The sequence below is a fragment of the Tuber melanosporum genome, assembly GCF_000151645.1.
Source record: "Tuber melanosporum whole genome shotgun sequence assembly, scaffold_162, strain Mel28".
NCBI classification, from domain to species: Eukaryota; Fungi; Ascomycota; class Pezizomycetes; order Pezizales; family Tuberaceae; genus Tuber; species Tuber melanosporum.
Window position 1 is genome coordinate 198,182 of NW_003298822.1, and position 25,140 is coordinate 223,321.

Genomic DNA, 25,140 nt, shown 5'->3' on the forward strand with positions numbered 1-25,140 from the left:
TAAAAAATGTCTGGAGGACCACACGTTGGCCAACCAAATTGGTGAGGAGGTGTGGTCCTTTATGATACATTTGTCGAACAAGAAATCTTACAGTAGCGTAATATGGCCAACCCTGTGGCAATCCAATTATGTCCCTAAATCAGGCCCTAGAGGCACATTTTGCCGCTGCTGGCGGCACCCGGCGACCTGTATAGTATAGTAAAGGAGGAGTTTCCCATAAGCCATCAGAGCCGAACAGGCATCATATCTCTACTATCATACCTCGCCCAATCCTCGACTTCACGCAGAGCGATACCTTAGTTTGAACCCTTTTGGTGCTCTATCCTTTTTAGCCAACGGCTGGGCCGCATCCCACAACCTAGGGTAGGCAACACAGAACTTTCAAACAAGGAATTTTTCTTCAGAAAAAAGTCCCCTTTTAGCTGGGGGGAGTCCGGGAAAATCATACAACTCCTTCTCTTGGTTGGGGAGTGTCGATATGGGATTCCTGCCATGAGAATAAATCTAATAATAGGAACAGCTGCAGGACGCCTATGGGATAATTTCTAAAAGAAAAACCCGCATGCCTCTATTCGGCACATAGGAGAAGGTTTTGAAGGATGATTGGACCATGTCATCATTACTTAGGCTCTGTTTGGCAGGCCATAGAAATGGCGCCTTTCTGGGTTTCACAGCATACTTGTTGCAAATAAAAATTTTGAACATTGACTCCTTTTAGTTATAGCTCAACTCGCAGGCCTCCTCTTGGATTTTTGATTTCATCGAAATTGCCAGTAAGGCATCTGATATGAAGATACCTATTTTGTACACTTTGATTAAAGGGATCCGAGCTCCAGCAAAAATTGAGCTCATAAAAAATGGCGTCTCCTATATTACTGTGTGCCAAACATTATATCCCGTCTGTTAATGAGCCAAAATGCCACCATAGGCCTTGATATGGGGAAAAGGGTCCTTAGGGTCCCGAGTGATAAACGGTGACTTCCCGTCCCAAATCTTCTTCATAGCATTCAAATTCAAAGAAATATTTCAAAGCAGGCGTCAAGTGAATTACGCCTTACAATTATATGCACGATCCGGCTTTGTAGGGTTGTGCCAGGGCCGGTGCGGTCCCAAACTTTCAAAATATGCAACCCTAAGCTGCAGGCATTCCATGCGACACTTGAAAGACTATTGCCAAACGTGACATTCGCTCATTTGCCCTCATGTTCTCCAGAGTCTGGCGATTCGAAAACAACCCTAGCCAACTTCAACAGGCGTATCTAGCCAACAAACTTACTTGAATGAGGGTTAAAATCTCCCCTCACCTCACACACCCTCCCCACTTCCATCATCACCAACATCATCCCCATCACCCTTTTGTCCACAATTACAACACCAACCCTGAGCCGCGGCGGCAATGTCTGCCCTCATAGACAAGAGCACCAGGAAACGGATAGATGTCGCGGAGAGGCTCAAAACTGCTTATAAGAAAGTTATCCTAAAGGCCGCATGGTTCTGCTATATCAGGGATCTGAGAAAGGAGCAGAAAAAAATGCGAGCCCTAGCAGACACTCTTGAAACCAGCGATGCTAGCAGCGAGTCTGCAGAGGCTCTGGCAAATTATCTGTCTAATGAGCCGGAGGAGTTTCAACAATTTTTGAAGCGCACAGGATGGAAGCACCGATTTCAGTGAGTCTTGTCTGTGAACACTCATGCCCAGACACTACCGCTTCCATAAATCCTGGAAGTGCTAACGTCTTCTCTAGGCTCTGATTCGGTAGTTTTGGTTATTCAGCAATGCAATCTTGAACGGATATCGTCACTACTGCTCACTCGCTCGTGAGGTTGCGTTCCGGTTGCAACTTGACATGATTGATAAAAACGAGGGGTACGCTCCCCTATCTATACGATATAGAACTGGGCATCGGCCTACGAGTTCGCACCAGCTTATCCCCCGACCTGAGTTATCCACGATGCGGTATATAGAAGGATGCTCCAGCAAGTCTTGCAATATTATATCAAACACGGCATTCCTCTGGCAGGACCGGCCTTGAAACCTTTGTTGGCATGATTTTGGACCACTTAAGAACACCTGGCAGGCCAGGCTCTTTCATATCTTGTACTATACAGTATATTATCGGCTGGTATCAGTCAAGTCACTTGATGAATTATGATAACTAAAACAATTATCAAGATCTTTCACACAATGTACGAAAACTAGGGCTAGAAATACTAACCGTTAGATATATTATGCCAAAGCGGCCAATTTAACGCCTCATGTGTAAAAAACCCTGCCAATAACACCTTTCCAGCCACAAAGGGTTTATTAATTTCACGCAGCTCTTCCTCTGCTCCAGTTCGTCAGGATTGCCTTGGAGAGCCTAACGAGCGTCCTGAAATCCAGACTTTCCGAAACTAAGACAAACTCACCAGCAAACTACGATATTCAAGCTATCTCACTGAAGCCAGAAGTCCAGACCCGAGAAGATCTGACCGCCCGGACATACCCACCCGGGTGCCGGCTGATCTCTGGATTTTGCATGAAGAAACCGACATTGGCCTCGTTTCGAGAATTACCAGCCCAACCAGTGATTTCCGGTTGTTAGAGATTCAAGTGAGTCCAGTAGACCTGGGGGATCGCTCGCTAAGAGAACACGAGCCCTAGAGAAGGCATAGATATGCCTCCCGCAGAAGCAGAGCCCGCATGGTTCTTTCAACCGGCCAGTTCCATACAATCGCCTATTATACCCTTGGGATCCCAAGGAAGGCTAGGCGGTTGGGTTCCCCGCGTGCTCCAATTCTCCTCTTGCAGCGCTCGGGGGGCTATGTGCCCTTATTTGTACTCGGTATATTGGTAAGCAGATAAGTTACCTAAATTCCTGTGCTCTGGATTGCCACCCCCCTCCTACTAACTACACTCATACGCATCTTCGAGCAACCTTTAAAGGTGCCCCCCAAGCTCACTCTCCACATATCTAGATTGCCTACAGCACAATAAGTCTCGACGTTCTCGCTCTCGAAGATCTAATCGGTAACACAAACGCGGATTCCCTCCTAAGCGCCAAAGTTCCTTTCCCAGATATGCTGCGATAACAAATGCAACGTATTTGAGTGAGACAAAGTGGAGTTTGGATAGGCTTGTGATTTAGGGACAGCCGTATGGTCTAAAAGTTTCCTTGAAGGGCATATCGCAGGGATATTCCGCAAGCCTATATTATCCACCGCCGCTTTATGCTACCCCATCTTACTCGAGCACGAGTGCGCCCATATCTTCCCAAATAGCCCACCGGTACTGGAAGGAGCCGTGTATTCGAGTATTTAGGTTTTTGGTAAATTATGGCATACTACTATGTACGAGTAAGGTGGGCCGTGCTACGGATAGGATCGGAATTCTGTGCAGCCATGATTCACTCGATCACTCACTCGCCAGAAAAGCCCACAGAACAACTCCCAGGACCCCCTCCCCCTCACGCACAACCACCCGAACAAAGAGTTAATGATATAGCACCGTTAGGTAAGCTGCGGTAGCCGAATCCTAAATTTACTAGGCAAAGGGCCAGACTAAATGACGTAACGACCTACCTACGAGTACATGCTCCCCAAACATTTCAGGCTACAAGCAAACGGCAGTTGGCACTAACTTCCTTCCCCCCCCTCCTCCATCACTTCATTCATCCGTCAACATCCTCCTGCAAGTTCCGCATACCAAATTCTTCATAATTTCACTCAAATCACCGATAGAAGAGATCACTGCTTGAATGCGAGGGTTCTTTTTTATAAAAATAAAGGAATTCCCGTAGCGAGCAAACCACCGAGAACTGGAGGGAGGTGATATGCTAGCGGGATGCTCTCTCAATCCGTCAATTAGGTAGGGTATCGGGGGTGAGAAATGCCCTTGCAGGTATAGTAAGTTCGCGATGATTGCTATTGCCGATGTGGGGATGACTGATTCCTTTGATTCAGGCTTAGTACCGAATGTGGGGCCTGGGGACTGACCCCCAGCCCCATACTGGACAGCCGGATGGAATTGGCTTTCCGGGGGTTGGAGGCTGCTGGATTGGGGGCTGGTTTCTGTCCTTATATCATACTATTCGGCTCAAGTCGCCGGTCAGCGGTTGGCCTTGATTGATCTATCGCCAAAAGAAAATGCAGCTCCACTCCGGCGACTTGAGTAAATTACATAGGGATATTACGCAGCAATTAATAGCATCAAAAGGATTTCTGTGTTAGGCGCTTTCATCTTAGACTTGAGTGGGCCAGCGCGCTACCTCACCTGAATATCGAAAATGTTTGCAAGGTGTAATTTAATCTTTGACAATAAAGATTTCGCAGCTAGGGAGATTCTCTTGTGCGTGGAAATTTGAGCTCGAGCGTTGCCTTGTGTTATAAGTGGACTAGCCTGTGCATAGAGAAAAGGAGGCTCTGAAGGCTGGGCTATAGTGCGATAAATATTTCAGCACTCCAACTTCAGCAGCGTGATAAATTTATCGCAATCCAGGACAGGCACCCACCACAGTGTCAATTAGAGGTCCCCAAAATAACATGTGGTTCACGTAAGAGAGCTTGGAGGGTTTAGTGTTACTCTTATTCAAACTTATCCTAAGATGATAGCACTCCCAAGCAACATCATTGAAAATCACTCGCATATTTCCGCTATTCTCGATGGCCACTAGGGAACCATGCTTCTCGCATAGTATCAGCCATTGTGCTAATCGATTTTCAATGGCCGACGTAAATAAGCAACCGATTTTCTCTCTCTCCCGTGATGTCCTAATCAGAGTTGCAGGGTCCTGAACTCATCTTAGCCCTTCCGATTCAGGCTGTTTGGGTTGAAGGGGCTCCTGCTGACTCCGAGGAGGGATGGCGTTCCCCTCACGGGGTGTGTGGTTATGCGCAACCAAGATGCGTATGATACCAGTAAGGGGGCCGAGAGCTGAACTCAACGAGCATTCCACTCGACCCCCCGCAAAAACTGGGTGCCTGTGCGCATCACCTAGTGCCTTCTATGCACAACGACCCCGGGACTCCCGAAAGGTGTGAATTGGATTCGGCTCTCTTGATTTGCCGCATTTCAAAAGATCTCCTATATCAGATATAAGGCCTCCAATCATAGAATTAAGAACCAAGCGCAGTAGTTTGCTATGATTGAATGTTACAATGGCACATGTGTGTGGGGGGGGGGGGTCTGGTGTGGTTTCGGCAATCAAGGCCTAGCGCGGTGGACCATCCGGACTAACAAAGCTAACAGAAAGGAAGCACTGGGAAAGCCTGAATTTCGGTGGCAGATTCCCGCCGATCCCTGATTCCCCGTATGATACAATATTGGCTCACTAAGGCCTCTAAGCTCATATTTCACCCCAGAGATACAGTCACTGCACTACTGTCGACAAAAGCATTGGTAAAGCAGGTTTACGTTTTCCTCTTGGACATGTTCCCTCCTCACACGGACCACCTCCCGCCCCCTGTTAGCAGCGCAGTAATTTCTGCCAACTTGAAAGTCTATTTAACCATGACTCAAAGGGCTCGTTTGCTGATCGGTGGGTAGCACTCGTGAGGCCAACACTTGACGAATCATTCGGGCATCACTCTATCAATAGGCATCGCCTAGGTAGCGTGTCTTCAAAGGTTATTGCAGCAACGGACCCGTGTGTTGTGTGCCGCTATTGTACGGAACTTTTAAAAAGTGCCACTATAAACTAACCCGCCAAGAATTTGGTAAGTACTAGGAGAAATGGCGTTCTATCTATCTGCATGTCATCACTGTGCCTCTCTCAGGTGGCAAGCAATATCACCGGATATATATCGATATACTGCACAATACAACTCCGAACCTCGTACAACTAAAAATTGTTGTGATAAGCTAATACCCCCCCCCCCCCGCGCTTATCTGCGGCGCCGGCATGGCTTCCATCCGAAGATGTGCCACTTTCATGATTTCTCCAACTAGTCCCTTAAACCGGTGATGGTGCAATAATTCGGGGGTTGGGCAGCCATTCATACAAGTGGCCATTTATGATCCGGTAATTACCGACTTCATATGAAGTCACTCGAACCGGGCCAACCGTTATCATAACCCCACTTATCGTAGAGTCTCAGGAAAGCCCATGATATTGCACCATCTAAGACGTTCCCCTCTCTGATCGAGGGCTAGAGAGATAATTTATTGACAACAACCCGAAACACCCAAGATACTCTCCCCCTAACGTTCCTCTCGCCCACTCTCCTCCCCCACCCCTGCGCCTAGGGCTCTAATATGACAGGATGTCAAGTCCCAGAGGTATGATATCGGTATGAAGAGAGTTTCCACATGTCCTCAAAACCCATAAATACCGGTTTCCGATTTCCAGGGATATTCGGTTAATTCCAAGCATTAACCACAACCCAAACCAACGGATCTGCCGCACCTTGAGGTGGTCGGCACTATTAAGATAAGAACCCTGGTCACGAGGAGCGATCAATGATGCACCATACGATTATTATTTTTCCTCCCAGGGCATCCCCTTCTCTGATCCCACGGTGTTGTGATATCATATCTGGGGCGTTATACCGGAGAGGGGAATGTCCCCAAGTCATCTGGCTCCTAGGAGGTCACAGAAATTTCAAATCCTCTGCAGCCCGGAACTTACGCCCTACTATTCCCCCCTCCCACAGCTGCCAATCCACGATGCTTCCTTGGTAGTATCGTTAGTCTGTATGCTTAAAATCTATGAAATTCGGGATCAAGCGAAGAGATACTTCCCACCTCTCATGATCATCAACACAGATAATCGCTCGATAACTCACAGATCCCCAGAGATGAATCTGTCTCAGTGTCCGTTTCAATCAAATATATTATCCCGGTACCGCCGTACCACCATACGACCAGTATCAGTGTTGGTCGATCAGTGAACATGAGAAATTGCATCAACAGTACCAGCATATAAAAACCCATGGCGTGGGGGGGGGGAGTGATCTGAGGGGTTGAACAGCTTATCATATGCTTCCCCGCACAAAACTCTCCCAGTCTTAGATATCTTACTTCACCCCAACCGGGTTTGTATCAATGGTCGCGCATTTTTCTGGTGGGGCCTGAATTCACTTCACCGTGAATCAACACGCAGGTTTCGTTTCTCGGACACAAAGTGGCTATCGGTCACCAATTCCGAAACAGTCTGCCGTCCCTACCCGACGGTCCGTCCGTCTGACGGTAGAAAACAAGGGTGGTATGTCCCTAGCACATTTGCTGTTGCACCCCGCTGCAATGAACTTCTATAGTGAAAAAACTGCAATCACGAATGAATAGACCGGGAGCTCGGATTCCTCATACATATTCCCCTATGTAACGAATTCTGCTAGCTACCCGAGTAACAGATCCGGATTCATTTCTCAGATAACCCCTGTGGTCCCTAGAATTCCTGCAACGAGAGCCACCGTAACCAGCCTCTGAAAGTATTTCCTCACCCCCGGCTTTCTCCTTCTCTTGCCCCTACTTTGACATTGCTCATAAGTCCTCCCTTCTCTCTTCCCTCTTCAGGCGCTCGGGCAACCCAGTGAACCTCGCCAACCTGGATCGAGAAAGGTACAATTCATAATTCCCCCCAAGTTGGATCTTTTAGGCCAGCTGTAGTTGGTGCGATTTTGCACTGCTTGACTTGGTGATATGGGGGGTAATCTGGTGCCGTTTTCGTCACCCTTCTTCTACCCTGCTCTGTTTAAAATTCTTCACCGTTGCTTGCTGGTTGTCCCAGGTCTGCTTTGGGCGATCACCTCTCGGACTGCGGAAACCGTGAAAATTGTCTGCCGCGCCTGTCAGTTTCTAAGACACAAATGATCAAGGAGAGTGCTCAGCACCCCCGAGCGATCGCAAAGGCAAGTGCGGCCATGCCCACCAATACAGTACCGGTATTGGCAATAGTCCGAAGTATACACATCCGCGAAATTCCAGCCACCAGCGAAGAGTTTCTTAACCTTTGCCTCAGAAACTGACAGGGGCAGCGCACAATCTTCCCGGTTTCAGCGATCCAGGAGATAACATCGTGTCCGAAGCAGGGGAGTATTTATTGCTACGAGGGTTATCACAGGTCGAGAACCCGGATACGCACAAGAATCCTCAAAATATACAGTTCCCCAGCCTAGCTTTATTTAAGCAGATCTGCTTATTGTCTTAATAACACCCAGCCCTATGAAGACTCTGCGCATTTCGCAGCCTGAGCCGCGTATCTGACTTCCCGACATTCCTGGCCCCCGACATCCCTCCTGGCCCGGCTCTACCGAACCACCGCCGTTCGTATAGTAGCAGGGTGCGACTGTTGGCCAAACGGGCACTGTTTGGGACAAAAGAGCCCATCTCGATATTACCCCGTCTGCAACCTCCCCCACAATGGCCTAACCGTAACCGGGAGGGCACGTCTAATCATATGTTATCGCTCGTAAACCCCGGTCCGCAACCAGGGTGGGGTCATGTCGTTCAACAGGATGAAACGATTTTAACGTGACCTTAGGATTACCCACACCTAATAGATCTGTCAAGAGCGCCGATACGCTCTCGCTCAAAAACGGATGGTTTTGAAGCCTCGGTTCAAGGCGCGTTCGGTCTCTCTTCCCCCCCGCTTTGATTCAGCGTCTGTCAGGAAGACGGTAGACTATCACTTTATCCCACCACCATAATGTAATACAATACTTGATGGGAACTGATCATCGATGGAGATGCCGGGGGAAATCGCTCGATCCAACACGGTGGGTGTACGAGTACCCACTCACTCCCCCTTAGTCAAGGCCAATCATAGTGCTACCGTACCATTCTCATTCTCTTTGTCCGCACCCGACAAGCGCTAGGTCTGGCCCCTGGGTGAACTACCGGTACCGGGATGGTGTGCGAAGCTTTGGAGGGTGAGTGTGTCAAACTCCAACCCACTATGAATAGCTAAGCAACTAGATCCACCACCAAAAAAGAGAGAGGGGGGGGGGGAGGGGGGGAGGGATCCTAGACCGCCAGTACCGGTAGTAAACAGATAGCAGGAGTCTAGCCTTCATTTCTTGCATGACCAACACTTCTATCTGTGTACTCGGGTGTTCTCTGGTCTACGAAATCAAAACACGCCACCATACCAGTCCAATAAAAAATACGTGTGTATGAGGTCAATTGATGAAGGGTATGGATACCGTTAGTAGGGCTGACGAAGGGTTTTTTTCCTTATCCCACTTAAGGATGGAGGAGGGAATTTCACCTTGAACCTTAAATTGCCTTGGTATGATACCGTACTTAGAGTATGATATGCATAATGTTGAGAAGAGGGATACCCTACCGGTACACCACCGCAACGATCCCGAAGTGTGGCAGACCGAACCCCCTCACATCTAGAGCAGATGCTGAGCTAGACCAGCGATAGCAGCCATGACCACCACCTGCGCGTATCACCGAGCCAAGGATTCGGGACCCGTATACCCTTTCTATGGGCCTGTAGTCTCGAGCCTTTAGTATCTCCCTTTTCTGGGAGCGCTTCAAGGTCAGTGCGGGTTGCGCCATTGCGCCACCCGACTCCTTCTTCCTTCTTCCTTCTTCCTGGTAAAGAAGGGGGCTGGGGACTCGAGACCACCGTACCGTAGTCTACTCGAGTACGATACCGGTAAGGCTTTGGTGCAGTTTTGTACTAAGTAAATTTAGCCAATGCTTTTTGCCCCACAGACTGTGACAGACACGAATACCTCGTTCATGCAGAGAGATACCGGTACCCTACCCGCGAGGCCGAGTTGAGCTCGCGCATCCAAACAAAAAAAAAATTTGACCAGTACGAGTACGAGTACAGTACCGCACTCGAATAGGCCAATTATCTTTGCTCCGTCCGGTGCCGGTAATCCGACTCTGGGGGGAGGATATGATAGGCACGATACTTGAGTACCTGTCAAATCTGCAGCCATGAATAGCTTTAAGGCTGCAGTACTGTACTCGTATTGGCGGACAAGCTTCTTCGTTTATCTCACTCTTTTTGCATGGAGCACGGACGGCTAACACTGGCTTGGCTCACATTACTAGACTATGCATAGTACTCTTTCGGGATAGTACTGTGCTCGAGTACCTGCTCAACCGCAGTTGTAGGATTTCCCTTTTTATTGCTTTTTATTTCCTCCTCTAAAGGCTCTCTCTTTCAGCCTTTTGTGCTTCACTCGAGTACTCGTACCGACCGGTACATGGGAATTGAGATACCGGTGCGCCGAGATTTTAACTTGTGGAATCAAGGGCCGGATGTGGGTGGTGGTGTGTTCGTGGGTCGTGGGGTTCATTGTGATCTCAAAGGCGAAGTATAATATTATGACAATTACTCGTAAATGGAGTGGCGAACCACTACACCTCTAACTGCCCTTACTTGACTCACCCCATCATAGTGCAAGAAGCTGTGGAGGGTGAGTGTGCCAAAGAGGATTTCCGAAGGAGGAGGACAAACAGAGATTCGAAAAATGGTATGATAGTGAGGGTGCTTTCATTCCTACGAGATACATTAGTACCGGTACTCGCACAAGGAATCGTAAATACGCGTAGCAGGCGAGAAGTACGAGTGCAGCGTCCGAAGACAGGGTTTTGCAAAACACAAGAGACAGGACAAACCGTGCGTATCTGAGCCTCTATTACAGTGCAGACTCACGACCCCTTGTTTTCGGATCCCCCTTTGCCTGCTAGGAGTACCCGCACCCGCAACGGAGTTACGGCAGTGAACAGTCAATTCATGTTAACCTGAAAAAAAAAAGATCCTGCCTTGTACGAAAGCATCTCCCCGGGTATAATAGGGTGGTTGTACCCTTCCAACCTTCTCCCACCAAATCTAGACATTGCGACAGCTGATGATTATCACCATGAACAGCCAAAATTACCTAAACCCCACCACAACTACCAAAGATCACCACCACCACCACCATTGAGGAGAGAGCTCCTCGTTTGAAGCTGAACGATAGAACCACCCGACGCTATGGGCAACTAATGAAAGGAGGACGGTCAACGTTAGATTAAAGCTTGGATCACAAGCGAGCACCCTTCCCGCATGTGATTGATAACACTGTGAGTGCACCAACCCTGCTGGATCCATAGTTTCTCTGACATTTACCCCACTCCAACATCGGCTCCTGGGGCCCGTAGCCCTCACACGGGGGGAAGGAAGGAATCCAGCACTTTTTCGCCCTCCATTCCGCCGCTTGAGGAAGTTAAAATTGTGACCAGAGAACATGTTCCCCCCCCCCGAGATGACCCGACTATGAAAGTCTTTCCTCCCCATTCACCGCGAGGCCCCCCTCCTTCTAATTAGCAGGCGGGGGAAAAAAATTGGTTCCGAAAACGGGCATAAGGAAAGAAGCCTTGGCGAGGTGTTTTACAGGGGATAACACGAGTTATCCTGGATGAGTGCGGGGGATTTCCGATAGCCGTTGGCTCTCGTTGCGATATGTCACCCTATTGTCTTCATTTACTCGGTTATCTGGATTGGCGGAAGTCACTGATAAGCTTCTCGAGTACAAGTGCAGTAATTAATTACTCTTTGGAGCGCGTGGACGCCTTGGCCATAATATTCTCTATTAGAGCTATCATAATAACAATAGCTCATTTTTGGATGAGCGCGTGCTTAGGGTACCGCACACAACAAGGCAGGAGACAAGCCCTTGGATTTTGGAACGGACACGGGAGTCATGCACCACCTTTCCAGGACGGCTTCCCCTACGAGTAAAGTATCAGACCGGTATCATACCGACCGGTACCGGTACTCGTGTCTCCGCGCTAGGAATTGCACCCTTTCCGAAACAGCCACCAAAGGCCCACCCCGAAAGGACCAACGGGTGCCAATTCACAGCCAAGAGGCGCGACTGGGAAGTAGGGAGGGGGGAGGAATGCGGGTCCGGCTTTCACCAGATGGCTATCGCCGGGTTTTTGGGAACAGCTACCGTAACATTTACACCCTATCGGACGTGATGCGCTGGGGAAGCACGAGGCGTCTTGAAAGGAATTTCCTCATTTATTTTATATATATATCTTTATATACTCAAATATATATTTTACTTCCGCTCCCATCACAATATGCAATCCGAACGCCTCGCTAGCGAACTAGCTATCCCCCCAGTGGAAAGTGCCTCCGACCAATGGCTTAACAGTATTTTGACTGCTAACTTATCCCTCGACCCTGTCAGTACGAGTAGAGTGGGGGCTTTTTGTTTTTCAGGGTTCCAACTCTTTCGTCCTCGCCTACGAGTACTTGAGTGCATCAGGGACCATTCTCCGGATCTTCAAGCCGGGGGGGGGGGTTGGGGTGATGGTTCAAAGTCTCAACAGTGCAAGGGTATTTGAAACTCGGCAATCCAAGGGTCGGAAAGGCTCCATGACGGTTATGGAGAGATAATACGGTAATCCAACTGCCCACCGCAGGATGAAAACCAATGATGATTACTCGTAGAATGCCCTGCGCCCGTAGACTAGCTTATTGGAAGGCGCCGGCTGGGGAAAACCAAGGCAGAATAACAACCTCCAGCTGAGTTTTATGACTGAGGGAACGAAGCTAGGGGTGATCTAGCTTCGACAAGGAAGCTCTTTGCTCTACCGGTGTTAGCTTGTTAAGCTTCCGATACGATATCAACCGTCTCCCGCAAAATGAGTCCCTGAGAACCTTGGGACAAAGTATCTGACCACGAGGCATTGGCCCGCGTGTTGCCGCGAGCCTGATGCCCTCGGATTTTGTTTTTGGTCGCTGGAAGGAAAACCGTGATCCGACAAGTGCCTTAGGATAGCATTGGCATGGCATGAGGGGGGGTGGTTGTCCTTGTACCGGTGTTTTTATTTTCATTTTCGAGCTTAGCTCTGGCCAGCGATGATCACTATTTGGCAGTGGCTGTCAACATGAACGGGGCACGAGTACGAGTATTTTTTTTAGGGTGTTCAGGATAGTCTACACCAATCGTGCTCCTTAGTCGAGTACCGTATTTCCAGCACGGGAGCCCAGCACAATGTCTCGGGGCTAGAGACTGCTCCTCCTTCAATGATTAATTCCTTGACGGTTTTTGTGCAATACTACTGGTAGACAATTTCCCCCCCAGCCCCATAGTATCATGTTTACACACCCTCCACACAACAATGGTGGTAGGTGAGGAGAGAGGAGGGAAAAAGTGCATGCATGAAAATCAGTTACCGGCAATCATCACTACGAAAGACGAGCCTTCGTAGAGCCAAATAATTCATTTCCACCAAAATAAGAAATATAAACTCATTGAGTTAATGTATTGTCGATCAGTGACTACAGTCCGGTGACGTTATTGGTGCTCGTTGTCGGTCAACGACAGTGAAAGCATCCTGTACCCATTGTTGAATCAACTTTGTAGTTCCCACCACCACCACAACCACCACCACACCCTACTTTCAATATATATATTTTTTATATCCCTTGGCTCCCTCGCAAATTGAATGCCATAACCAGCAAGTAGGTCCTGCGGTAACCCAGTTTTCCTCCCATCACCACACGCACAGGCCCACAATCGGGCTATGAATTGTGCAGGAGGATACAAGCATACCAGATACATTTCCACCATCTGCACCCCTTTGGCGGCTTACCCCCTCTAAGCTTCCCACACCCCTACTGCCTAGACCTTGCTCCAAGGGCGTGGAAAAGCCTTAGCGTATCCGCTATATATACTACCGGGCCCGCTCAATGCCAGAGAATTCTGGAGGAGCTGTAGAGCAAGGTATTATGGAGGGAGGAGAAGGTGAAATACAAGCCTACAAATCCCGCAAGACTAGCGAAGCCGGAGGAACTGATATGGTACGACGAATTCTCCCAAAGCAGGAGGAAGGGAACAGCCCTCCCCTCGACTCCATCATACCCGCTAGATCTGCAAAGCGACGCTGCGTGTCTAGTGCGTGTATTCCTTGCCGCAGAAGAAAATCGAAGGTACGTCACAGAGCGGATCCTCAGCCTCTTCCCTCTCCTTTTCACAATTCTTCACCACTCTTCCCTCTACTCTCGAAGCCGGAAGGAGAAGGGAGGGGATGGGAAGGAATCAAGGTAATGAGGAGAAGAGTAACAAATGAATTGGAAATCCTTAGTGCGATGGCGCGTCCCCTGCTTGTTCCACATGCCTTGCTGTCTACCAAACCGAATGCACCTACGACTTTGACGGAGATCACCGGAGAAAGGGAGCACTGAAGAGGGACATCGAGCAGCTGAAGGAGAAGAACGACTCCCTGGATGTCATCGTGGCAACTATACGATCCGCCTCTGAATCCGAGGTCTGTGAGATTGTCAGCCACATACGTGAGCATGGAAGCCTGGCGGATATTGCGAGGAGCATAAAGGAGAATACGGCCATGCCAGATTGTGAGGTGCATTCGGGCTCTGAGACAGACCTTTCCGACATTGTGGAGAAGTTTCGTACTGGGGACTCAAAGCACTTATGTGTTCTCTGGTCCGGCGTAGCCTCGGTGGACGGTGAGCGGGTGGGCCGTAGTGATTCACGACAATGCTCAGGCTCTTGGACCAGGGTTACCAAGGATATAGAATTTATTTCCGATCTCATGGTGAGCTCCCTCACACCTCAAAATTGTGGATAAGATTCATGGTTCATTTTAGTCCCTATACTTCACCTGGTGCCATCCTTCCTATGTTTTGTTCTCGAAGTCCTGCTTCTTGAGCGATATGAGCCGAGGCCGAACCAAGTACTGCAGCTCACTGATGGTGAACGCAATCCTGGCATTGGCGTGTCATTACTGTGATCGAAAGGAAGCGCGGGAGACCGGTAGTCTTGCAGTCATGGCAGACCACTTTTTCCAAGAGGCGAAGCGGATCCTAGTGGCTGAAGGGGAGACCCCTTGCCTGACCTCCGTTCAAGCTTTGGCCCTCATGTCACTACGGGAGGCCGGGTGTGGCCGAAACTCGAGTGGATGGATGTACTCTGGACGGGCGTTTCGGATGGCGCTGGATTTGGGGTTGAATTTACCTCTTGATTGGCAAGGCTTTTCGCCTACCGAGACAGAAGTGCGGAAGATTACATTCTGGGGTTGCTTCACCCTCGACAAGTATGATTCCAGCAGACATTCCACCTCCACCCCTGTCCGCATTGCATATTAATCCTGACGATAAATCGTAGGATGTGGTCCGTATTTCTTGGACGAGTTCCGCAACTCCCGTCGACTATTGTTGGTATTTCAAAACCGAATGTATTTCCACCTATTGAATCGGAGCCCTGGCAGCCCTACACCGACCATGGAGTGCCCCACGGAACGCCACAATCTGGCCGAGTGCAAGGCGTTGCCATTCACTTCGCGGAGGTGTCCGAGATTCTTGGGGATGTATTGACATTGCTGTATTCTCCAAAGGAGAGGGTGACTCTCCAGATACTCAATGCCACTTATTCTCGACTAAAAGAGTGGAAAGCGCAGCTTCCGGAAGACATGGCACCAAAGGCTACCTCTCTTCCTTCCACGCTTCTACTCCAGTAAGCTTCAATCCTTCTCCACAAGCATGTCAATCGACTCATCACGCATCAGTCTCTATTATCACTGCACCATCGGTCTCCTATTCCGCCCCTTCTTCGCAAAGGAGTTGAATTTCTTCGGTGAGAACCCGCGTGAAATCTGCCGCCAGGCCGCCAACGATAGTGCAGAAGTGTTCGGACTCTTCCGCGAAGGATACTCTCTCCGTCGCACTGTAATCACAAGCTCACACATAATCCTTGCCATGGCAATACTGATGCTCGTTGACCTGCCTTCCTCCCCCGCGGTTGAAACAACATTAGTCCAGTGCCTTAAAGACCTCAGAGAATTAACTAGCGTGTGGGTGTGGTGCACTTCAGCACTCCAGGGGATCGCAAAGCTAGTTGAGAGACTAAACGTCGAACTTCCCGAGGAAGCCTGGGGCGCTCTTTCCGCACCCCCGAGCTCCCCCCCCATGCGTGAACAGGATATTAACGTCATCCACGCTAGTTACGACTTGATGTCGGGGAATTCTCTGCCATACTCTAAAGTTAAGATCGAGGTTCCTCACGATCTCGTCGAAATCAGCGAGGATAGCTGCGATCCAAGCTGGGATCAGCTCGGCAACGAGGACTTTCAACTTGTTGAATCGATGATTAGCTTCCCAAGTCAGTTTGAGGACTGGGGCTGCATCGCCTCCGATATTTGATGCTTTCACTTTTTTTGCGATATATATATTCATGTAAATAGCCCTCTCGTTCACCTCTATTCCCTCCAGTTATTGGTCTTTTTTGTCCTATTCACTTCGAGGGCCGCATGGGATTTATCCTCAACCCGAGAAGGCAAGTTACGGCGTTTATTAGGGGAACCAACATTCGCTCCAGGTGTTTTTGTTTTTTGTTTTGCTTTACCTCGTTTTGGTTGTGCCTTACTTGCTCCCAGCATTCGGCGACATTTAATGAGAGTGACAAGAAATTTGTACAGTGCATTGTCCCGAGTTGTAAAAGTGGCTAAAGGATTTAATGGTGATTGCGTGATCATGCTACAGCACTCGTAGTTGAGGTACGATGATTGGTGAGAAAGCGGAGGTGAAAACACACCCAAAACTGGAGTTTCCCAATGCGGCAAAATTCAAGGAAAAAAGAGGTACAAAAGAAAATCCAAGAACTAAATACTAATAGGTGCTCCAAGGTCTCCTAGGATATGGCTTTCTCGGAGTTTTCTGCCTGGCCAGCGGGGTGTAGTGATCAATGCTTTCTTTCGGGGTCTGCGGTATGATAAGGTACCTGCCAAGACAAGGGTGAGATCTGGTATGTATACTACGGTTCGAACGGGTTAATGGGAGTACGTGGTGAGACGCCCTATTGCTAAAGCCCCTTTGGTTGCCGTATCATGCGGCACACCGATACCGTACGCCGCCCCCCGCACGCACCAGACAAGAGATCGACACAAAGACCGAACAATACTGTGTATTCCAGACGCTTAGCTATTCTCCAGAAGATTCTCTGAAGGGTTGCTTGGGCTGAGTTGCAGTTTTGGCGGCGGAGGCGGCGAGGCTAATTATGCGCTTAGGCTACCGGTATCATACGGGGTACGATATGGTAGATTGTTGAGAAAGGGTCGTTGGAAATATGGCAACCAGCGGTGGCAAAAGCGCTTACCCGAGTGGAATGGTGTATGATATGATAGATAGTTTACGTACAACACCAAGCCTGCTGCCTCATGTTAACGACCCGACGTGTAAGGGGTAAGTTTGGGTATGATAAAGTTCAATTCCCACGATATCAGTGTTTGGCTTTTCTAAAGTACTTTACTGCAACCCTCTGCTTGCAAGTCCATCATGTTCCGAAGAAGTGTAAACTGCATTCGCCCATACGCCTCTGTAATTCTTTTGGATGATTCTAATTTCCCGTAAGTCTCTGTTATGGAAGAGATGTGAGTAAAATTGTAGGGTACGGTAATTGCTGTATCGTAGGAATATAGATTGGGGGGAAGTAAAAGTATTATCCAAATGCATTGTCGAACTTGTATGATATGGTATGATATGACAGTCATGAAAATTGGAATTCCAGGTCTTTAAAAACCCGCCCCTTTCTTATTTCCAAACTTTTACCATCACAGATGCCAGTAGAACTTCTCAATCCCTTGGGCCATATGGTACTCGTGCCGTTCACCACTGTCAACTGAGGCCGGATATTTCTGTGGCCCTCCCGCTTGTTTGTTTACCAAATATCACTCGATTGCGAGAATCTGGCGGAAACACAAGAAGCACTAAACCCACAAGGCGCGAAATGTGGAGGCAAAATGGGTCACAATGTGCATTTGGAGCTCGAATCTGGCATCAGCTGTCGTGTTGATTCAGTACCATATGGCAAAACCTCTTGGGGATCAACTTTGAATATCGCCCGCAACATCCGTGATCCCCGGACTCCGGGGCAAAATGATCCCGGGAAGGATCAGTGTTTTTCTTTTTCCCTGACAGAGGCACTTGTACTTGAGTACTTGTACTACCCAGGGTGTGGATGTGGTTGACCGACAGCCAGGGATCAGAGGCATCATACTGTATCAAAGTTTCTCGTTTGTTCGAGGAGTTTCCGTGTCGGGTCGCTTCATTTGTTTCTTATTGTGGCTGTCCCATCGCGGGCGTCCATAGAGTGCGCTGAGTATGGGGGTTCAGCTGAACGAGTTATATATCCGTGACTTGTGTTCGCAACACTGTTAAATCGTCGATGCAAAAGCCCTACCTTGGGATGATGAGCCGATTTGGGGCTGATAATCAGATAGTCCTCACGATAAATCAGTTGCACAGCCACGCCCGCAATCATCTCCTACCCCTCCTTCATTGTACCACCGGGAAAAATATTCACCAGCAGCAACCACAGAACTGCACAAACTCTTTTTCAGATAGATGTTTCTAGATACGCCTCTGGGGAGGGGGCATTGCAAACTTTTTCATCGCAAATTTTTTTTTTTTTTTTTTTACCCCGAATGATGGAAAGGGAGGGATAGTTAGCGAAGCCTTTCAGAGGGCTTGTGGTGGTACACGGGGTACAGGATAGACGGAAGGAATGGTATGATATGGGAAAATTTCGAATGCGGCTGTAGAACATGGTGGAGAGAATGGCTAGATTCGGAAAGGCACATGTATTATACCTCACTTATTCACATAAACTTTTGTTTTCAGAACATGAGGAATTGCTACCGTAGCCCCCATCCGTCTCTCACACGGGTGGAAGTTACACAGGCCAAAAGGGCAGTTCACGGTGAGATGTCTTATGATTTACCTTATGACCATAGTGACCCACCACCGGTGGAGGAGGGGGGGGGTGCACAACCAGCTGATCAGCGAACCAGATATCAATCAACACCGCCCTTCCGATTACGACCACCTATCGAATCCAGCAGGGTCAAGAGGAGCTGAAGGAGACGTTCCAGATCCCCACAAGGATCATGGTGGCTGGTGGAAATCTGTGGGAAATTTAACCACCCTATTCATCCTTAGTAACTTGATCGGTATTTACCGGCAGCTTACTTGTAACTTATGCTGTAACTTTAATTGCCTTTGTGGAGGTTCTGTGTTACTCACTCTCGATCCGCAACCGGGAAATTCTGTCCCAAGGAGTCGAGAGATGGAGATGGAATGCATGTAGCGAACCATGTCGGGACAGAGTTCTGACAGCTGGAGGATACAGTAGTTTTACAGTGGTGGGGGCACTGTGGCGATACGCTTTTGCAATATAGCACCCTACAGTGCACGGCAGCCTTATCTCCGTAAAGGGTATGATGGAGACGAGAGATTTATGAACATGGACCGCAAGAGAGGCAGGTTCCGGGGGAGGGGGGACTCATTATATAGGAAGAAGATGAGTCTAACTCTATGGGCAGACTCAAGGCCTTCCATAGCCCTCTCTAACCAAAGGCGTGATGTAATGCGATTAGGTAGACAGATAGGTACAGTACGAGTACATCCAAGGTGACAGCGGTTCTTGGGCCGAACTCGTGGTTACGGATTATTTGATACGGACGAGACTTTTCGCGACCGCCTTTCTCATAATGATGTAGGTTGAAATGGCGGCTCCCACGAAGGCTCGGTTTCAGATGTTTTAGGCCAAGGTTTTGACGAGGAGGCGGCGAGTACGGTAGGAGGACAAGCTCCTGTGTATGGTCAACTGTTTAGAGGCTGCATGTCTGTGTATCTGCTATTGGGTATTATTTTTACGGACGCACTCCGGCACATCACTCACTTTGCAGTACCGCCCAGCTTGCTCTCCCGTCGGGCAAAACCTTATCCCGACGCCGAGGATGCGATAGATGCAACCGCCAAACCTCGCCGCCCAGTCGGAAGCACCATCCATCACAGGATAAGGTAACTTAGGTACTGTACGGTACGAGTACAAGTACTTGGAGATGCCCTTCGCATGCTCATCGTAAATATCGTACATATGAAACAGTGCCTTAATTAGCGTGGCATGTTGCTGTTCTCCTCCTTCCCCCTGTTGCTTATCCCTGACTTCATCGCCAGGCGCGAATCATCATCAACGCCAAGCGCGAAGTGTGCGTGTGGAGTGTCGTAAGGTGAGAAAGAAAAAAGACTCGAATGGGAAAAAAATAAAATAGATATCAAATCATGCCTTCCACTAATCATTCTCCCGAGAAGGAGTAGATATCAATCCTTCTCGCCGGCGGTGGGCGGGCCGAGTGCTATGTGCTTTTTCAGTAATCCTTTACCCCGAAGAAAGCAGGCCGGGCTGCTGAGCTATACATAGCAACGATTGGATCCGGATTGCCGTGAAAAAAGTTTCGACACCTTTTCTCCCCTCCTGACCTAATTTCCCAGAGGACCAAGGGTCGAAATCTAGAACGTCGGATTGCAGTGTCATCCCGCGAGGAATTACTGATATAGCGGCGCTTGTAAAATAGATCTATCGGGGGGAGAGGGGAATCGTTTGAGCCAATGGAACAAAGGCGGATGGCGCGCTTGTAGCGGTTGCTGCAGTGTGATTTTTTTTTTTTTTCCGAAGGAGATTTTTCTTTCTTTCTCGGGAACGCACCCCTTGCTTCTAAGCTCGCGCTTGATGCGACCGTTCAAGTCAGGTGGAAAACCATCTCTACCGCTCTATACAGGACCCATCGAGGTCCGGGGATACCGTGACGAAGGCATAGAGTGCCAGAGTCTTCCTTTGGAACATTATCGGTTTTACCTACTAATTCAATGGGCTCTATCTTCCCATCCTATTGGCGAGGGCTGAGCTCTACGGTACGAGTGCTGAAGGGTCGGCGTTTCCGCAAACTTCTAGAATGGCTGACCCTGCCCTACTATATCGTACGGTCCGTCACCATATAGCGCGGGTACCGTAAAGTCGGGGAGGGGGTCTCTCTCTCTCCAAAGTGTGACTAGCCGAGCTTACCCTCCCCACCCCGCATCTTCCGCAAACACGCGCATGAAATCCCTTATCGGGGCTGGGGAAGTGTGGGACATTTCGTCATTTCTCTCTGCCTGATGGTGAGAGGGAACTGTGCCGGTTACAGTAATTTACGGTATTCGGTACTCTACTGAACCAAGTGGGCTTAGCAGCTTTTCGTTGTGGGGGCGTAGATGTATTAGATTGGTTGGAGGCTTTTTTGTGCTTTTCTTCATGAAGGAGCTGAAGAGTTGTCTTGGTTTGGCTGATGGTCTCGCTAAATTAACTTGCATATGTGTGTGAGTGTTTTGCACTCCAACATCCTTCCACTACCACGGTCTGGTACTGTACCGGTAAATATCATACTCGAGTATTCCCGGCGCCTCCCGAAGAGGACAAATCAAACAACAGCTTTGACTTATTGGATTATCATCGTTATCATCATTATTCTGGGCCTTGCTTTCATCAAAGGGGAACACGTTGCTGAAGAAGAGACCGATGGTCGCCCGGTCGGCGTGATGAAGTGTATGACTCCTTCACTCGGTCACTAGGGTCAAAATTTGGAACAAAAATCCCACGCGACCAATATTTTGAACGGCCTCTCTCCATGAGGCTCTTGGCTACGGTATCATACCGTAGCGTATGCCCTTACGAGCTCCACCCATACCGTAAGAACATGGCCTACCGGTAATGTTTGTCTGTGGGCGGGATAAGGGTGAGGAACGGGGTCGCCACCCTATCAGGTACTCTCCCCTTGCATAAGGGGCATATTACTCGTACTGGCATCTATGGCTGACCACTCGCCGTCCTCGAGAAAATCTGGCGTCTACGCTACCGTGCCAATATGCATCTCGCAGATTGTGCTTTTGGGTTTGCGCTGCTTCGCCCATTCTTTGGGCTGCCATTTTGCAACAACCGCAAACACACATGGCTCTTTCTTGTGCTACGGGATGCAGCACACCTGCCCTCCCTCCTTTCCCCTTGTATGTTGGGGGAATGAGCGGAACACAGCCTCTAGCCTATGCTGGTCAAGGTTGAGAAGATGTGCGGTAGGTAGCGTGCACGATCCAACCTGTCGCGGCCTATAAAGTCCTGGAGCCCTAGTACGCAATCGCCTTTGATATGTTCACTACGCTTCCATTATTACTCTACCGCCAGACCAGGGACGCACAGTTCGCACGTCAAAAGAAATCACATCGATAAATAGCATACTTTTCCTCCTAGCCAGCATCACCCGACTACATCCGTCACACGGATAGCCTTTTCTCTCACCAGCAAGAAAAGAAAAGAAGGAAAAAAACCCCCCCAACGATATATAAACACACGACATCTCCCCTCCCCCCCCCCATTCTCCCTTCTGATATCCATCGCAAACACCTTTCGTCCATCGATCACCCTCTCACTCACCAAACCTTCATCCATCATCCACCCACCCCATCCACACCAGCACAAAGCCAAGGGCTTCCAAACAAACAAAACTTTGCAATGCCTCTTTCCTTCACCAAATTCCAGGTCGACGTCGAACCGGGAATGAGCGCCCGCCACAGCCAGATCACCATTGAGAGAAACCGGACTCCAACCCCCAACCCCAGGGTGGTGATCTGCTCTCCCCCACCACCTCCACCACCCTCCTACCCACCGTCGGTAACCCAATACACGCCCTACCCAGAAACGCAAGTTATTCTTGCGGCGCCACAAGAGCAGGATCCAGAGCCAAGGCCGGCAATACTAAACATCAACATCGGCCAAGCCGCTTCCGATATCGCAGAGAAGATGGCGACAGAGAACATGTGGAGGAATCAGGTGGCTGTGCTCGAGGGCTCGTTGGAGGAGGAACGGAGGGCGAGGAGTAAGGAGGCGAGCGCAAGGTATCAAAGAGAGATTGAAGGTATTTACGAGGCGCGAGAGGCAAGGCGCCAGTTGAGGTCTGGGGGAGAGCATAGGAAATCGAGGTCTACCGAGATCTCGGTGGAGCATAGGGAGGAGGCGGCGAGACAGAGGATCTCGCGCCAGTATCTCCAGCGCCGATCGAGTTCCCTGAGTAGACTTGCCTCCAGCGATGGGTTGTTGCTCGCGCCAGAGCACTCAAACCCCCGCCATTCCGACGGCAGACTGTCCATCACCCATACCCATACGAGATATCACGCTCATGAAACTAGATACCACGATTGCTCCTACTGCAACCGTCGTGGCCACAGATCTTACGAGTGCCCGGAGCGCGAATCAGAGGTCATCCGGGTTCCCGTTGGGCGAGTGAGGTACTGGCGTGTATAAGTTGGTATTGAAATCTCGGGCAATGGTAATATGGAGGGTGGTATTTTTATTTTTATTTTTTATTTTTTTCTATCTTTCTTTCTCCACAAATAAACTTTTGCTTCTGTTTTCATGACAAAATCTAGTCATGAGTTTTTTTTTATTTTTATCCTTTTCATCCGGTCCATGGTTTTTACATGCAGCGGTAGTTTGGTTTCTTGGGGTTATTTTCTTTTTCTTTCTTTCTCCTAAGGTTTCTTTCTCCTAAGGTTGGATAAACATTTTTAGGTTTTGCTCTATTCAGTTTTTCCGCAAATTCAAGTTTTTTGATTTTTTCTTCTTCCATTTCCACTGTGTAGATTGTGTACCGTAATACCATACCTCCCGCACTGTGCAGTAGCGGTACTGCACTAGTACTGCACGAGTACTGTACTTGTACTCGTACTCGAGTACAGTGCAATGCCGCCTTTGGCAAAAAAATAAAAAATAAAAAATAAAAACAACCTGAGAGTAATAGCGCAACTCTTGTACAACCTTGTTATCCCCATTCCCCTTGTGAAACATGTTCTACATGTGCCAGCCCCTACGAATGCAGTATGTGGCTGCTCATCGCTGACTCCCGACCTCCATATGGGTACGGTACTCGACTATGTAGGAGCACGGCAGCATAGATACAAGTATCATATCATACATAACCAAAAGCGGTGACAATATCTTATCATGTTTCAGTCATATATAAATAACCTAATCCCACCACCACCATCCATCCCCCTTTTTCACCCCCTCACACACTTCCTTGCACACCGCTCTGGCAGGGAGTGAAATATCTCACGCGGGGTATTCGGTACTCGTACTGTACGAGTAACTTCTTTTGAATGCCGTGTCGGTAAAACTCTTGAGATTACAAATGGGTCGGCCCAATATTTTAGCTTGGACGGATGGAATATTATATTGGTTGGTTGAGAGGGGGGGGGGTTCGTAGGGGTAAGGCCCACGCCAAATGTATCCGAAAACAGGGGTTAAAGAAATACATGGGGAAAATCTGAGTGCCTCCTAGTTCCTATTCGAGTAGAGAATATACCCTCCTGTATGATACTCGTACTGTACTTTACATACTCGAGTGCCCCCCCCCCCTTGTTTTCGGGCACTTTTGACACTGGGGCGAATGCAATATCGTATTTTGATTTCCGCTTACGCGAATTATAATCAAAGGGGATAATCACAGCCCGTGCTGTATTGTACGAGTACTGTACGAGTACTCCAACAACCTTCAAGCCGAGGAAAAAAGAGGTTGGAAAAGCAAAAAAAAAAAAGCAAAAAAACATTGACTTTGGGTTTGTTGCTGAATTAGCCGCCTAAACTTTGCCCCCCCGTATGATAAACCCTCCAGGAAAAGTATCCGGGCATGGGCAGCAGTACCGCCCATACTCGAGTGCAGTGGGTATGATATGAACATGTTTCCGCCGGCAAACACAAGTGCGAGTATCTTAAAGCATTATCTTTGGAGATGGTACGCACATTTCCCCTATCGAGTGACGTCTCGTGATTAAACTTGCTACCGTCTTGACTTTCTCCACCTGGTGTTGGCACGGCGATGGCACGAACGCTTCAATGCAAGCGGTTAGGGATGGGGTGCACTTTATATCATACAGTCTCACCACAATCGTCCAAAGGCCTTTTTTTTTCTTTTCAGCTTGGACATGGTCAGCGCTCCCAGTCGTCCAGTCCGTAATATCTCGTCTTTGGACGGGCTGGGCCGGGCGATGGCAGTCAGCTATGATGGCCAATGCACCCGGCTAAGAAGCAGACTAGTATGATACCACAACAAGTTAAAATTAAAATTAAAAGTTGAAAAAATTATATAAACAAGATAGGGTAATGTGGTATCAGTGAGAGAAAACCCAGGGCTAGCGCCGTCGGACTGGACGACTGGGAGTACTGGACATGGTACCCAACGATGCGGGGAAGCACCATTGTGAAAAATGCCCGGTAAAAGACTCCCGCTGCTGGGACAAGTGCACCGACAGTAGGGAATACGTAGAACGGAATTAGCCAACTTACTGAATCCGCACAACCCTTTCTCATACACTCAGT

General features: G+C 48.9%; 4 protein-coding genes; 3 read left to right on the forward strand and 1 right to left on the reverse strand.

Annotated features, from left to right (window-relative positions):
* Positions 1–13,631: 13,631 nt before the first annotated feature.
* Positions 13,632–16,100, forward strand: GSTUM_00003209001 (uncharacterized protein; the record flags this gene model as incomplete). Its single annotated transcript, XM_002836853.1, has 5 exons — positions 13,632–13,871; positions 14,027–14,497; positions 14,550–14,995; positions 15,067–15,414; positions 15,467–16,100. The coding sequence occupies 5 exons, from the start codon at positions 13,632–13,634 to the stop codon at positions 16,098–16,100; spliced, it is 2,139 nt and encodes a 712-aa protein (XP_002836899.1).
* A 5,070-nt stretch (positions 16,101–21,170) lies between these two features.
* On the forward strand, positions 21,171–22,092 carry GSTUM_00003210001 (uncharacterized protein). XM_052355728.1 has 1 exon: positions 21,171–22,092. Exon 1 carries the CDS (start codon positions 21,582–21,584, stop codon positions 21,879–21,881), a length of 300 nt encoding a protein of 99 aa, XP_052211701.1. The 5' UTR covers positions 21,171–21,581; the 3' UTR covers positions 21,882–22,092.
* Positions 22,093–22,159: 67 nt separating this feature from the next.
* GSTUM_00003211001 (uncharacterized protein) lies at positions 22,160–23,549 on the forward strand. XM_002836855.2 has 1 exon: positions 22,160–23,549. The coding sequence occupies exon 1, from the start codon at positions 22,279–22,281 to the stop codon at positions 23,065–23,067; it is 789 nt and encodes a 262-aa protein (XP_002836901.1). The 5' UTR covers positions 22,160–22,278; the 3' UTR covers positions 23,068–23,549.
* Positions 23,550–24,079: 530 nt separating this feature from the next.
* Positions 24,080–24,571, reverse strand: GSTUM_00003212001 (uncharacterized protein). XM_002836856.2 has 1 exon: positions 24,080–24,571. Exon 1 carries the CDS (start codon positions 24,500–24,502, stop codon positions 24,317–24,319), a length of 186 nt encoding a protein of 61 aa, XP_002836902.1. The 5' UTR covers positions 24,503–24,571; the 3' UTR covers positions 24,080–24,316.
* Between the last annotated feature and the right edge of the window lie 569 nt (positions 24,572–25,140).